Source organism: Dama dama, chromosome 28 (genome assembly GCF_033118175.1).
Source record: "Dama dama isolate Ldn47 chromosome 28, ASM3311817v1, whole genome shotgun sequence".
Taxonomy (NCBI): domain Eukaryota; kingdom Metazoa; phylum Chordata; class Mammalia; order Artiodactyla; family Cervidae; genus Dama; species Dama dama.
The window spans coordinates 33,637,575-33,651,210 of NC_083708.1; the positions used below are offsets into that span (position 1 = coordinate 33,637,575).

General features: G+C 37.9%; 1 protein-coding gene across 2 annotated transcripts in view; it reads right to left on the minus strand.

Annotated features, from left to right (window-relative positions):
* Window positions 1–13,636, minus strand: part of NT5DC1 (5'-nucleotidase domain containing 1) — a 118,642-nt gene that overhangs the window by 15,649 nt on the left and 89,357 nt on the right. For both annotated transcript variants that reach the window (XM_061131506.1, XM_061131505.1), the window contains exons 7-8: window positions 4,033–4,207; window positions 2,137–2,234 (exon numbers count right to left, since the gene is read on the minus strand). In XM_061131506.1, coding sequence (XP_060987489.1) covers window positions 2,137–2,234; window positions 4,033–4,207 — 273 coding nt within the window. The remainder of the gene's footprint in view (window positions 1–2,136; window positions 2,235–4,032; window positions 4,208–13,636) is intronic.

Below are 13,636 nucleotides of genomic sequence, written 5' to 3' on the forward strand. Positions count from 1 at the left end.
GACATAAAGACATTATTTTTTTTTAATTTTTAAAAATTTTTTTAAGAGCAGTTTTAAGTTCACACAAAACTGTGAGGAAGGTACAGAGATATCCCATATACCCTCTGCCCTCACAAAGGCACAGCCTCTCCCATTACTGGTGATAATAAAATAGTCCAACATATAATAATGTAAGATGAATTTCTACATAACCTCAGTTATTTTGAACAAGGAATTCTAAAATCACAATTACAGATAATTAAAGCCACATCACAGCTAAAGGTCAAAAGATATTCAGGCCTATTTGGCTGACATTTCGGCAGCCATTTTTAAATTCTTTTATACAATCAAATGAAAATCCTACTATTCTCTAAAGAGTACGCCAAAAACTGAGAGGCAGGAAGGCCAGGGGTCTCCAAACAGAGGAAATAGGCTGCAAGTATCAGACATTTTTCTCTCTCTTAAGCGGCAGGAGGAAACAAACCAGGGATATTTTTTTCCTTCTCTATACAAATTTAAAAGGAGGTTTCTCTTAAAATGCTGTGTTGCCATGACACCTGGTTTCACCTGAAGCTAACTATTCTCAAACCTTGAGTTAACCTATACATTTTTTCTTATGGAAATGTTTGTCTTAAGCTATGTTAATGTACCCCAGACTCTGTCTTCAAGTTCCGCCAAATGGCTCAGAACCTACTTGACAAACCAGTATGTTATACTCATATATTGTTCCCTTAATCTATGTAAACAAAACTATTTGTATAGTAATCTGCCCTTCTACAAGATTCAAGTCAATCGTTTCATGGCCTGGGATGAATTACCTGGTGCCATTCTGAGTTTTAAGACATTCCTTTCTTTCATTAACAGATTGTGAGTGATTATATAACATCCAGCTGAAGACTAGCAGGGGGGCACTCTTTCTGCCCCCTTCTGATGCCTATGTCAGAAGCTTTCTCTATCTCCTTTATACTTTAATAAAACTTTATTACACAAAAGCTCTGAGCGATCCAGCCTCGTCTCTGACCCCGGATTGAATTCGTCTCCTCTGGAGGCCAAGAATCCCAGCATCTTATTGTTTAGCAACAACCTTTCAAAACTAGCCATGTTTAGCCTAACATTAAGAGTCTAACAATGTATGGCAAAAACCACTACAATACTGTAAAGTAATTAGCCTCCAACTAATAAAAATAAATGAAAAAAAAAAAAAGTCTACGAAGACAGCATATTCCTGGAGAAACATGGTGAAAACCAATTATTTCTCATGTCTGTCTGTCTTTACTTAGTACAGAATGTCTTGCCAAGTAAATAATGTGGGTTTGATGGCAACTGAAAAATGATTAACTTACACAATTATTTTTGAAAGCAAACCTACATTTGATATTTAGAGGCTCCCTGTGCAGGAAACATTGGGAAGGGAAGCTTTCTATTGCTTAATAAAAAAATATAAATCTACAGAATCATCATTTCTCAGATACTGGGATTCAGTTATTAACAAAAAAGAGAAAATTTCGTCTTTATACAAAAACCAAAACAAAAAACTCACTTCACACAGATATAACCCTTCCCTTCCCCATTTTCAGCCCCCAGACTGGAAGCTGCTCAGTAGGGTCCTATCTATGCAGGGCAATGTGGAGGGCTTAGAACCTCTGTAACTGGGAAGCTATGGGACTGAGAAAACTATTAAGTCCAGCAGCAGACAGCCAAGGTGGTGTATGAAAGCATCAGATCTGAAGAGGTATACACTCCAAGGGAACAAACTCAAGAAGTTTCAAGCACCATCTTTATTAACCCAAATACAACACTTAAGCATTTCTTCTCCTGGTCTATGGGAAGCAACACCTCCCTTTCTGGGTCTCCATGACAACGGCTGACATCAGTCCCTTGCAGCTGCCTCCCTGTGGGCCCCCCATTTATTCTGTGTCACCAGGCAGTCACTGCCACCCTGACAGGCGACACGGCCTGTGATCCCATCCCAGGCATTCACCAACTTGCTTATGTGTTTGTGTTTGTATCCTCATGAGGGGAAAGGACACTTATCATCTCTTTAATTCCCTTCGTTGCATCTAACATGAAATTCTGCACATGGCTGTCAGCCAACAGGTTATTAAGTCAATGAATAAATCTTAAACAGAAGAGGAAAGACACAAACTGTTAACTTACCAAGTGTCCGGAAAGGCCTCTGACTTGGTAAATGAGAGAAGAAACCAGGCTTCAGTGCATTTGTAATCACAATGTCAAAAAGATCTTCAAAATCATTCCTAAAAAGCAATGATATTTTTCATTAGTTTATTTTAAGGAACTAGAAAAGGTCCATAAAAAACAGAACTTAATCTTTGCCTATTTGACCAGAGCATCATTTCTTATTTTTTGATTAAGAAAAAAATAAGAAAGGAAATAGAAGGTGGTCGAGCACTAATTATCCAGACACCACCCTGAAGTATACACATAAGGGGAAAAAAAGCACATTAATTCACTAACTCTAGGTGCTAAGCTGACTTTCTCATTATGGCAACAGTTATAAATTCAACAGTTCTAACGTCTAAGTAGTCACACACTGTTTTCAAGTTTAGGGCCTGAACTTTGTTTGAATTTATTAGCACCAAGAGTTATTAATAATTTTGTGTATCTCATGGGTCTTACAGAAACCCAGCATTGTATTGAGTCAGGAGACATCTTTCAGAGTGTTAAAAAATCAAGGTAGCCTTATAATATGGTTATTTTTAGATAATAATAAATATGTTATTTTAGTCTGTATTTAATACTATATAAGGATTATTTGAGACAGTAAAGGGAAGATAATTCTTGTTCCTGACAGACTCACTATTACACTGGGGAGATAATATTTACCCAACACTTTAGAATCCTTTTATAACAGCAGAACTGTGCTACAGAGGAATTCAGATATGAAGAAAAATTCTGGTAACCTACACTAACGAAAAAAAATATTCCCGAGTGTTTACTCTGAAGCATGGTCCCGGTACCAGGACATGAATGTCTCTTATAATAAAAGGCATTTACTTCCCAAGGCATCTGGGACTGCAGCCTTAATTCACTTCAAGGATCCCATCCGTTAATAAGAAAGCAGAAAACCACCAACAGACTGTAACTGTACCACACGTGCTGGAAAACATGGGAATCAGGAAACTAAACCAGTCTGCAAGGGGTCAGTTTGGAGGCTAAATTTTGCTTCATACTTACAGCAGTTCAGTACAGTGTCTGATAAAATTTGAGGAAACATCAGGGCAAATCTAATAGCCCATTTCAGAATCTAGGTCTGACCATGCATATTCCCCAAAAGGATGCCATAAAAAAGTATTAATGCTTGCTAAAATTTATCAACTACTCCGCCTAATACTTTAACCTGTATTATGCTATTTAAATTTCCCCAACACCTATGAGGTATTGCTGTTGTTCAGTAGCTAAGCCATATCCAACTCTCTGTGACCCCATGGACTACAGCATGCCAGACTTCCTTGTTCTTCACTATCTCCTGGAGTTTGCTCACTGTCCCACATTTTAAGATGATGAAATGAAGGTTTAGAGAGGTTACAGAACCTACCCCAGGTCACAGAGTAAGTTGCAAGGCAGGGCTTGCGCCCACATCTGCCTTGAGTCTACATATTTATACTGTCTCGATGTTCATGGATGTCAACCCCACCTGGATGGGTCAATGGTGAAGTGCCTGGCTCCAGAGGAAAACGGCTGCAGAGGGGCTGTACTCCAGGTGATGTCAGGGAGCATAATCTATAACTCAGTGTTCCTCAAGAATCACCCAGAGCTGAGACACCAGAGACATGGAGGACTGCTTGAAGGATTTGTGGTCTGTCCACAATATTTTTCAGAAAATCTAAAGTCCACCAGCTATGAGCATGCTGGGCCTGGCAATACTGCTTTGCTAAAATGTACTTGGGGTATCTTGCTGTCAGCAGATGTTGAGGGCTGTTATGAGAAACAACCACGTGCCACTCAGTATTATTTAATATAATGACATGGTCATGGTTGAACACTTTTAAAAGAGCACTGGTCTAATCTGTTATCAGACCACTCACCACTTACCCAAGGATATATTCGCAGAGGAGTCTACAGTAATCACTGTGAGAACTGGTAATTAACATAAGGATTTTGCCAGCATTCTTTAGCTGTCGAAGCCACTTTTTTACTGATTCTGGACAAGTGTGTAAATATTTGCCTGGATCTCTTTTTATTTCTGGAAAATATATTCCACAGTTTTCTGAAAAATAAAAATATCACAGAGATTAAATTTTTTTTGATTCAGTGTATTCTCAAATAAGTTCTTCTCTCTCAAATTATAAAATTAAAAGGATAAAAACTGTTCAAACAATCTAGCAACAATGCCATTACTAACTGCTTCTTAAGAATACTTATTGTTCTTTACTTAAAAACATGATGACTGAAAATGTCAGTTGAAAACATTTTCTGGTTGTTTGACAAGTGTTAAAACAGATAACATAATAAACAAAATATATCAGCACTTTCAAATCAGAGAAAAACTTACTGTAGCTGAAATGTCAATAAATATTCTTTCAATCATTCAACAAATACTTGCTGAATTCAGATAACAAACAAATACATTTTCAGATAATGCAGCAGGAACACATCTTTGGCATGAAGCAGTGGAGAAAGGAGCCGGGTTCTGTTTCAGATGGAATTGAGACTAGATGTCCTGGGTCTGTTACAGCCCTTGGGAGGCGCTGTGATATTAAATGGAAAAACAAGCCAGAAAAGGCAGGAAGGCAGCGCGATCGACAGACAAAGTTGAAGAACCTGAGTCACGGAGCTGGCCCAGCTCTGTTCCTCTGGGTCTATAAAGAGTCCAGGGGGTGGCCCGAGGCCGCTGGTGCCAACATTTCCAGAAGTCCTGGTCAGATGCACCCAGTGTTTGATACGGAGCCCTAGAAGTTAGGTGTGCTTAGGCAGACAATTGCAGATTTGGTGGAAATGCGATTAGATTCATACAGCACTTTAGAGATACAGCTTTTGCGGCATGATAGCACTGGTAAGCACATAAAGAGAACCTGAGTTCTTACTTTCCTTAACTGCTAGAGAAAAGACACGTGCATAAACAAAACAAGAAGTGAAAGAGCTTGTGCTGAATGATAAAATTCTGCAACAGATATAGTCTATGTATCTGTAATTCTGTTCAGTGTCATGCACTTAAAATAAGGGAAATGAAAAGTTTTACTTCAAGAATGTTAAGACAAGAAAGAAGAGTCTCTAAGCGGGAGGGGGGGGAGGAGGGGAGGAAACAACAAAAACAGAAATGGCACCAAATCTGACTGCCCAAATCCACTCTCCCTCTTCTTTGCTGGAGGGCATTCTAATTGTGTTGGCGGTTTCATCCTCCTGAGGGGCTGCTCAGAGAGGGTGGGTCTCTACCAGTCCAACCGAACAGGGTAATTCCTTCTCATGTCATGTAAAACAACCCAATTTAGCAACAGCTTAACCATTAAGGATATCTATTATTTGCAGCCTACAACATCTTTCTTCAGAAAGTAACACAATGTAAGAGTTATTCATAATCAGACCAAAGTATTACTTAACAAAAGAATGTTGTAAAATGAGAAAAACAGACGTCAGAGTGCCAGAACAACAAAAACAAGCTTCATGCCTCATATTCTGCCCTACAGAGAACATGTGTTCTTGGATCTCTTAATATCCCAGAAGCTATGTAATGGCCCTTGAAAAAATTAAAATATATCTTCTGTTTTTCAGGAATGAGAAGGTACTAGTAAGAAAGGAAAAATAATATATTTTAATAGCTAAAAACAGAATAGTTTGATGAGTAATGATCAAAGCAATAGCAGAAGCTGTGTTTCTCCCAGAATTTATCTGAGGCAGTCATATATAAGATTACCTCACCCAGAAAAACAAAGGCTTTTGTAGTAATATTATGGGCTGGATAACAAAAGATTTGTAGTATATAATGCTGAAGATACTTAAGCATCTGTATTCAGAAACAACTGCTGAGAAAAGGCTATTTTTTTCTTAGCTTACGTGTGCTCACCACACATAAGTGTGGTCAAAATGCCACCTAGTGGTCAAAATGTAAATTACTGTTAAAAATCTGTTCTATTTCCAAATGAATTTAAAAAAATAAAACATATACATTTAAACAGAGCATTTTGAAATTCCTGCCTAGATTTACATTAGTTTTCCGTAGTAAGCCTGATCTAAAAGAGTGCAAACATAATAGTTTAGCTGGAGAAAACTGCTCCCCGAGGAAAAAATGGAAATGTTCTTGCTTTGTTCACAAGCCAGAGAGAAATGAACAAACTAAAAAAGACAAATCCTGTACAAATGGATATTTTATGGTAGACTATGGGTTGCTCTTCATCTAAAAGGTCACTAACCGTGGTTGGGGAAAATATTTTTCATCCTTGTAACCTCAAATCATTCAGGGAATAGGAGGTATGTTAATATAAATACACACTGATCTTTTAAAGTTTATTTTTACTGATGTGACTAACACATAACACTGTGTTAAGTTTAAGGTGTACAATGTGTTGATCTGACATTTATACACTGCAGGAGATTATCACTGTATTTAACTAACACCTCTATCATGTTGCACAACCATTTCTTTTTCTTTTTTCATGGTGAGAACAATTAAGGTCTAGTCTCTGAGCAATTTTGAAGCTTATAATTTAGTACTGTTGTCCATAATACATACCCATTATTTTTACTGAAATAGTCAAGCTATTAAACCAGAGGCATTTATGTTAAACATATTATGCTGGAATAATAACTGCCTATTAAATTATTTCCCTAAAGGCAGGGAGTCTGACTTTCAGTTTGACATTAAGCAATCATTCAATAAATTAATACTTAAATAAGTGGAGGGGCAGACACAGGAACATTTATGTTTATTTAAAGTCAAAGTACTAAATGATTTGTAACATATAACCTATGACAAAAATTCTATTATTCATGTCCTATTAATGTCATCCTATCTAAAGTACCTTCCTTTCTATACCCCTATTGATAAAAATAATCATGTTTATTTTATTTTTATAGTGAGAGATTTACACTGACTAGACAAGACAGGGAATCGAGACTGAGACCTAAGGTGGAAAGAAAGGAATGGTCTTGTTTGTTCTTCACTCACAAAGCAGCCTGTGTTTTCACTTAACCTCAAAAGAATTCTATTCCACTGCCATTTTATGTAACTCATTTTCCTGGCCTTTCCACTCCTCTTCTATCCTTAGATGCTGATATTTTCTGTATCCAGAGGGAATTAAAAGTAAAAATTTTAAAAAGCTAGTTCTGAAGAATAAAGGTTTCACTCTCCTATATTAAAAATTCAGTATTAATGCAGTCATGGGAATAACAGCAAAGTGTTGCGACAGTCCTTCGGGCAGAGAAAATGACCTGCATGTAACCACTGTAATTCAGGATTGAGGGACCTCTCGTGGTAAAAAAAAATAAGTACAACTTGAATATTAAAAATGCTTTTTTAGTTTAATAGACAATTGTGCCACATCACGATTTCTATCATCATGGAATAAGTAAGCATTTTCCTTGTTAACTATATTGCCAGTGTTGGTGTGATGTGTGGTTCGTGTTCTCAAAGCTGCCGTGCGGGAGGATCAGAGATTCTGGAATGCTATCAGCTCCACCATCAGCCTCCAATTAAGGTCTGTTATTGTTTCCATTGCAGAACATAATTTGGGAGAGATTGAAATATTTACAACCTTTGTAGGTTATAGAAGAGCAGGCCAGTGAACAGCTAAAATGTTCAGCCATGAACTGTTTAAATATATTTGCAGTAAGGGATGATTCAATTTTCTGAAATACACATATACTATATAAGTTTCTTTTGGCCAAGAGATACTGAAATAGTTTTTGAAGGATGAATGAGATAAACAATAGATTAAAAAATGTTCTAATTTTTTTTTTGTTTATAGAAGGCAAAAGATGAAACTAAAATTTAATATTAAAACAGATTTTCTGTTTATGGTCCCTATATGGGCCCTAAATGGTTTGCTTTTAATAGTTGTAAATAAAGACATCTAGAATATCTAGATTGAGTATCTATGTACTAAACATAATGCTTGGAAAAGGACAACAGGAATTGAGAAATGAAGGGTAAATGTATTAAAAACATAATCTAAAATTTACATGAACAGTGTTTGACTTCTATCTCAGTATCTGTGTCTTACTCCAAAGAGTCTGATTTAATTGGTCTGGAGTGGTGACACTGATATTTTGTTTAAAGCTCCCCAAGTAATTTCAATGTACAAGTAGGATTAAGAATTATGGCTCTAAACAGAAGAACTAGAACTTTTGCTATTATTATCTGTATATTCTGCCTGCCTCATTGGAATCACTGGGTCTCAGACAGCAGGGACTTAATTTTATAATATCTTGTGACTTAACATGAGCTATGTAACCTCATTGCTTACGTGTCTAAAACTTTGTGTTTTAAATTTAACTTATCTGGCGATCAGTGTCTGTTAAAGAAAAATAACATGTGCAGAAGAAGCAGAAGTCAAATGCTTCAAATCCATATTCAGTGCTATAACTGTTGAATAATATGCTTTTCCTCACAATACCTACAGAAGTTTTTTGTAGTGACTGAGCTGATGTTGGGCTTCCCTGATAGCTCAGTTGGTGAAGAATCTGCCTGCAATGCAGCAGACCCTGGTTCGATTCCTGAGTCAGAACGATCCCCTAGATAAAGGATAGGCTACCCACTCCAGTATTCTTGGGCTTCCAGTATTTTTGAGCTAATGTTATCTATGCTATTATCTGGGAACCGAGATTTTATATTGAGATAGGCAAAAAAAAAAAAAACAAAACCCCAATAAATGTCTTACACATTGAGGTATAAGCATTACCTTCCTTTGTGGGATGCACTGTCCTCTCTCTGATGCTTTAGAAATGCTTGCCGCTTGTCTGAGGAGTATTTCCCAACACCCTCACCCAGTCATACCACCTCTGGACGTCATTCATCACACTGCATGATAATAAACACTTGTAATAAGTGTGTTTATGTATTTTTCTTTCTCCTGAGACTGAGATCTTTTAGGAAAAGAATTGTCTTTACCTCGGTATTTACATTCTTGATATCAGGGAAACAGCAGAGGATGAATAATTGTTGAACTAAGTCTGTGGGGGGAGAGCTAGCAAGTAAGATTTATCAGGTGATCAGAAAAACCTGAGGCTGGCAAACCTCAGCCGGCAAGCTAAGAAAGGTATTTACTTAATATGGTTATAGAAGTATCTACATAAAGCCTATAATCTTTACATGATCTGGTCCTTTGAAAAAGTCAGTTGATTCCTGATACAGTATTTCATAATTTTAAGACAGTAACAATAAACAATAGTAATAACTCAGTTTTAGAAAATGCCAGCAAGACTAATGAAGTTGTTCATTTGAGAGCTCCTGTTTAAAGGTTTCATAGTATCTCAGCAGAGTAATTCGATCATGTGCCATAAAACTGCTTTCTGAAAGACAATATAAATACTTTTATGTATTTTTTTCATCATGACATACCTTCTAAGTGCTGATTTGCTCAATCATGTCTGACTCTTTGAGACACTATAGACTGTAGCCCACAAGGCTCCTCTGTCCACAGGATTACCTGGCAAGGATACTGGAATGGGTTGCCATTTCCTTCCCCAGGGGATCTTCCTGACCCAGGAATCAAACCCGCGTCTTCTGTGTCTCCTCCACTGGCAGGCAGATTCTTTACCGCTGAGCTGCCAGGGAATCCCTACTTGCCCCTCAGTTATTTTCTGGCCTGGGTCTTCTAACAGTCTCTTCTACTGAACCAGAGAAGGTTCTCGTCACTTTTCCATCTTGTTAAAACAAACCTAAATCTGCCTTTGCCGTTGCCTGTAGGATTCTGATACACCTTATTTTTTAGTCTCTGAATAAAATATTTCCAGGTTCATTTGCTCTGCTTATTAATGGAGCAGTTATAGCAAGGGCCACAGCAAGACACTTCTAGTCCAGGCAGAAGCTCACAGCTGGTGATATTTTCTCTTGTTAAGGTCAGAGGAAGTAGAAAGATCCAAGAAAGGCACATGAACACAAGATGACATCATCAGAAGGACCCAAAGAGCGTGTCGCTTAGGATGAATGAAGGCACTAGTGCCTAAACACACACAAGTTAGCTTCACAAGAAACAGGAATGTTCTCCTTGGTACAGCAAATCAGCGATGCCCCAGGCAAAACCTGGGACAAGTTTTAGGGGCCAGCTTCAAGGAGATGCACTGTAAACTTTGTCTCAAAATAGGTTTTTAAATGTATTTGCCAGGCATGAAACCATCTAGCATGGTTTTTGTCTTCACCAGAGGACATGGACCCACATATTATTCTGACTCGAAACCTCCCAGCTCCTCCAGAAGAAAGAAGATGGAAAAAATCAGGAGAACTAAAACAGGATAGCTTGCAGCAAAGCAGGCTCAGAGAAGTGCCAATGCTTAATCCTTTAAAAGAAAGTTATAGCTGGCTTCTCTAGCTCTGAGGCACACAGAGATCAGAAACACTAACAGGAATAAAGCAGGCATGTATGTGCCAGACATTAGGGTTCACTTACAGTAAGTGTTTGGAGGGAATCTTCTTCCTACCAAGGACTCCAATGCTCATTTACTTAACAATTCTTTAAAAAAGAAAAAAAAAACACACAGAAACACCAAAACCCAAAAAACTGTGTTTCTTCCCACCTGGTTTTTCTTCTGGAGTAGGTGGCTTAGCAGAATGCCGAGACAGCATTTTAGAAGGTACACACAATGCTCAATTCAGCCCCCTAAAGAACATAAATAACTAAAAAAACCATTATGGGAACCCAGTCTTCATTCTATAATAATCCATTTTGAACAGAGAGTGGAGAAAGCCTGGGGGCACAGCTGACCCAGCCTCAGCCACTAATATACAGCCTGTAGCCTCTGTATGGAGGGGGCAGGACCTCAGGTAGAAACTGGGGAGAAAGGGTTGGAGGGGTTCCCAGCTGAATCACGCTGGGTTCCACTGGCTTCCAGAGAATCTTCTACTCTAAGGAGTGCTTTTAATCTTCTCAGTCTCTCTTTTTCCTTCTTTGGCCTACCTCCTTCCAATTTGACTAATACAAATAAGTTTACGTATCTGGGGTATTTTTATGAACTAACAGACATATAGTCATATTAAGATGACAACCATATATATTTTTTAAGTATTTAAATATGAAAGACTTCTAAAGCTAAAAATCAAAAAACAACTCAGCCGGGTTAACATGAAAAAATCTTAGAAACAATGTTAAAAATTCAATTTTATACATACATACATATACATATATAAAATTAAAGATTTTGAAAGAAATATATTTTTCTGCTTTCTCCATCACACTATCAATCTTAAGCCATTACTCAAAACCAATTTCTTTTCTGCTTTTCTAAATTCCATTCTGCTCTCAGGAGTCAACATAATTTCCACTTTTTCTACTTTTCTCCATTTCAATCTGCCAACTATGATATTCTAGTTTTCATACTCCAACTCTTATTTATATATTTTTCTATATAGTTTATTGTGTAAGAATTTTATCTTCTATTTAATCTCTATAAATCAAATTTCTTTGTGTCATTATAGTGATTAGCATTACAACAATTAGATTCTGAGCATAGACAATATTCAATAAAGGTAATATAATTAAACTTTCTCTTAAGGATGTTAAACATACTTGCTTGAAATCTTGGTGAGTATAAAGTATTATGTGGTTCAATGAAATAAACAATTTCTTCTGTAGTCAAAGGGAACTTTACTTCTGCTCAATCTAAATGAGGCCTACTTATAAATTTTAGGGCTTTCCAGGTGGCGCTAGTGGTAAAGAACCCGCTTGCCAATGCAAAAGACTTAAGAAACACGGTTCAATCCCTGGGTGGGGAAGATCCCTGGAGGAGGGCACGGCAACCCACTCCAGCATTCTTGCTCGGAGAATCCCATGGACAGAGCCTGGTGGGCTGCAATCCATAGGGTCACACACAGTCAGATACGACTGAAGTGACTTAGCATGCATGCACATATAAAATTTAATTAAATGGAATCTCAAGACTAAAGTTCTTAGGAGAAATAGTGCAGATATGATTCTCAGTATATATTTACTGAGTATCATCAGTGTTTCAGAATAAAGCACAATAAATCCACTATAAGCATATAATAGTTCTAGTTATCAAGGCAGGGATTCTGTAAGTTCCCCGAAGTGTGTGTTAGTTGCTCAGTTGTGTCCAACTCTTTATGACTCCATGGACTATAGCCCGCTAGGCTCCTCTGTCCACGGGATTCTCCAGGTAAGAATACTGGAGTGGGTTGCCATTCCCTTCTCCAGGGAATCTTCTCGACCCAGGGACTGAACTTAGGTCTCCTGCATTGCAGGTAGATTCTTTATCATCTGAGCCACCCACCAGGGAAGCCCAAGTTCCCAGAAAACCCAAATAAAACAACCCAAATAAAACCCTAATCAAACTTTGTCACTATGAAAAATTATATTCTGACTTCTCTTGACCTAAGAAAAAATCTGTTAAGAAAGCATATGACATAAATGATCAGACTATTTCTTTCTAAAGAAAGGTGCTGTCAACATAAATCCAGAGAAGCAGAAAGCCTAGAATGACTCAATAACCAAGAAAGAAACAAACATTCAAAATTCAATTTAAGTAAGGCAAATATTTTACTCACAGTATTTGGCAAAAGTTAGCAATAAACACCAAATGAGCTATGTGTACTAAATGAAGAAAAATGCGAATGAAAAGGTAATTGCACTAGACCTCACAGATGCCCAGTAACAATTCCATTTATCTGAAAACTATGACACAGGAAATGTTTTTCCTTCCAGATAAGAACTCCATTTACACTGTCAAAGGAGTTTAATCTAAATGTCTTGTGCCAGCAAATTAAATCATTATAGAGCAGAGGAGGGGAGGGCGAAAGGAATTTGTGATTTTTCAGATGAAGTCATTAAGTAATAGCTCTTGCTACTGATGGAGAGAGGCTACTCCATTCTTACTGAAAAGCCTTCAAAGGACAGAGCAGTTGCGTGCAGAGCATATCAACACATATAATAAGTACATTACAGGACACAGGCCTAGGTGATCCTGGATGGCCTGAATCTCAATCAGACAGTCCTGATTCAAGTCTCAGTTGTGCAATTGGCTTGGGTAAGTGTCCCGGTCATTCACTTTGTTGCCTTATCTGTGAAATGATGATGATATCAGAACCCACCCGGTAAGATTATGGGGTGGATGAGACACAATACTGTATGTGAAACACCTGCTCAGTGCTTGGCACATGGCAAACACTCTCTGCGAGTCACCCTGGCTTAAATATAGGCTTAAGTCAACTGTGAAATCCCCACTCCTATGGGCCACGTTGCATCAGGAGCCTGTCCCACAAGGGTTGAAAATGCAAGGTTTTGTGATCAACATGGTATTTACTTTCAAAACATATTTGGAAAAAACCTCAAATGTTCTACTGACCTGGATGCAAGGCAGTGTCTCTTTTTGCCCCTTCCAGAGAAAAACACAGGACTGAATGCCCACTGCTCCATTATTTGACATTTCTCATAGGTCTGGGCAGACAACCTTGCGGACCACAAAACCCCATCTCCTCACTGTGGATACTGAACACAAGGCCTAGAGAGGCTGGCTTGCCTGTCATCACACA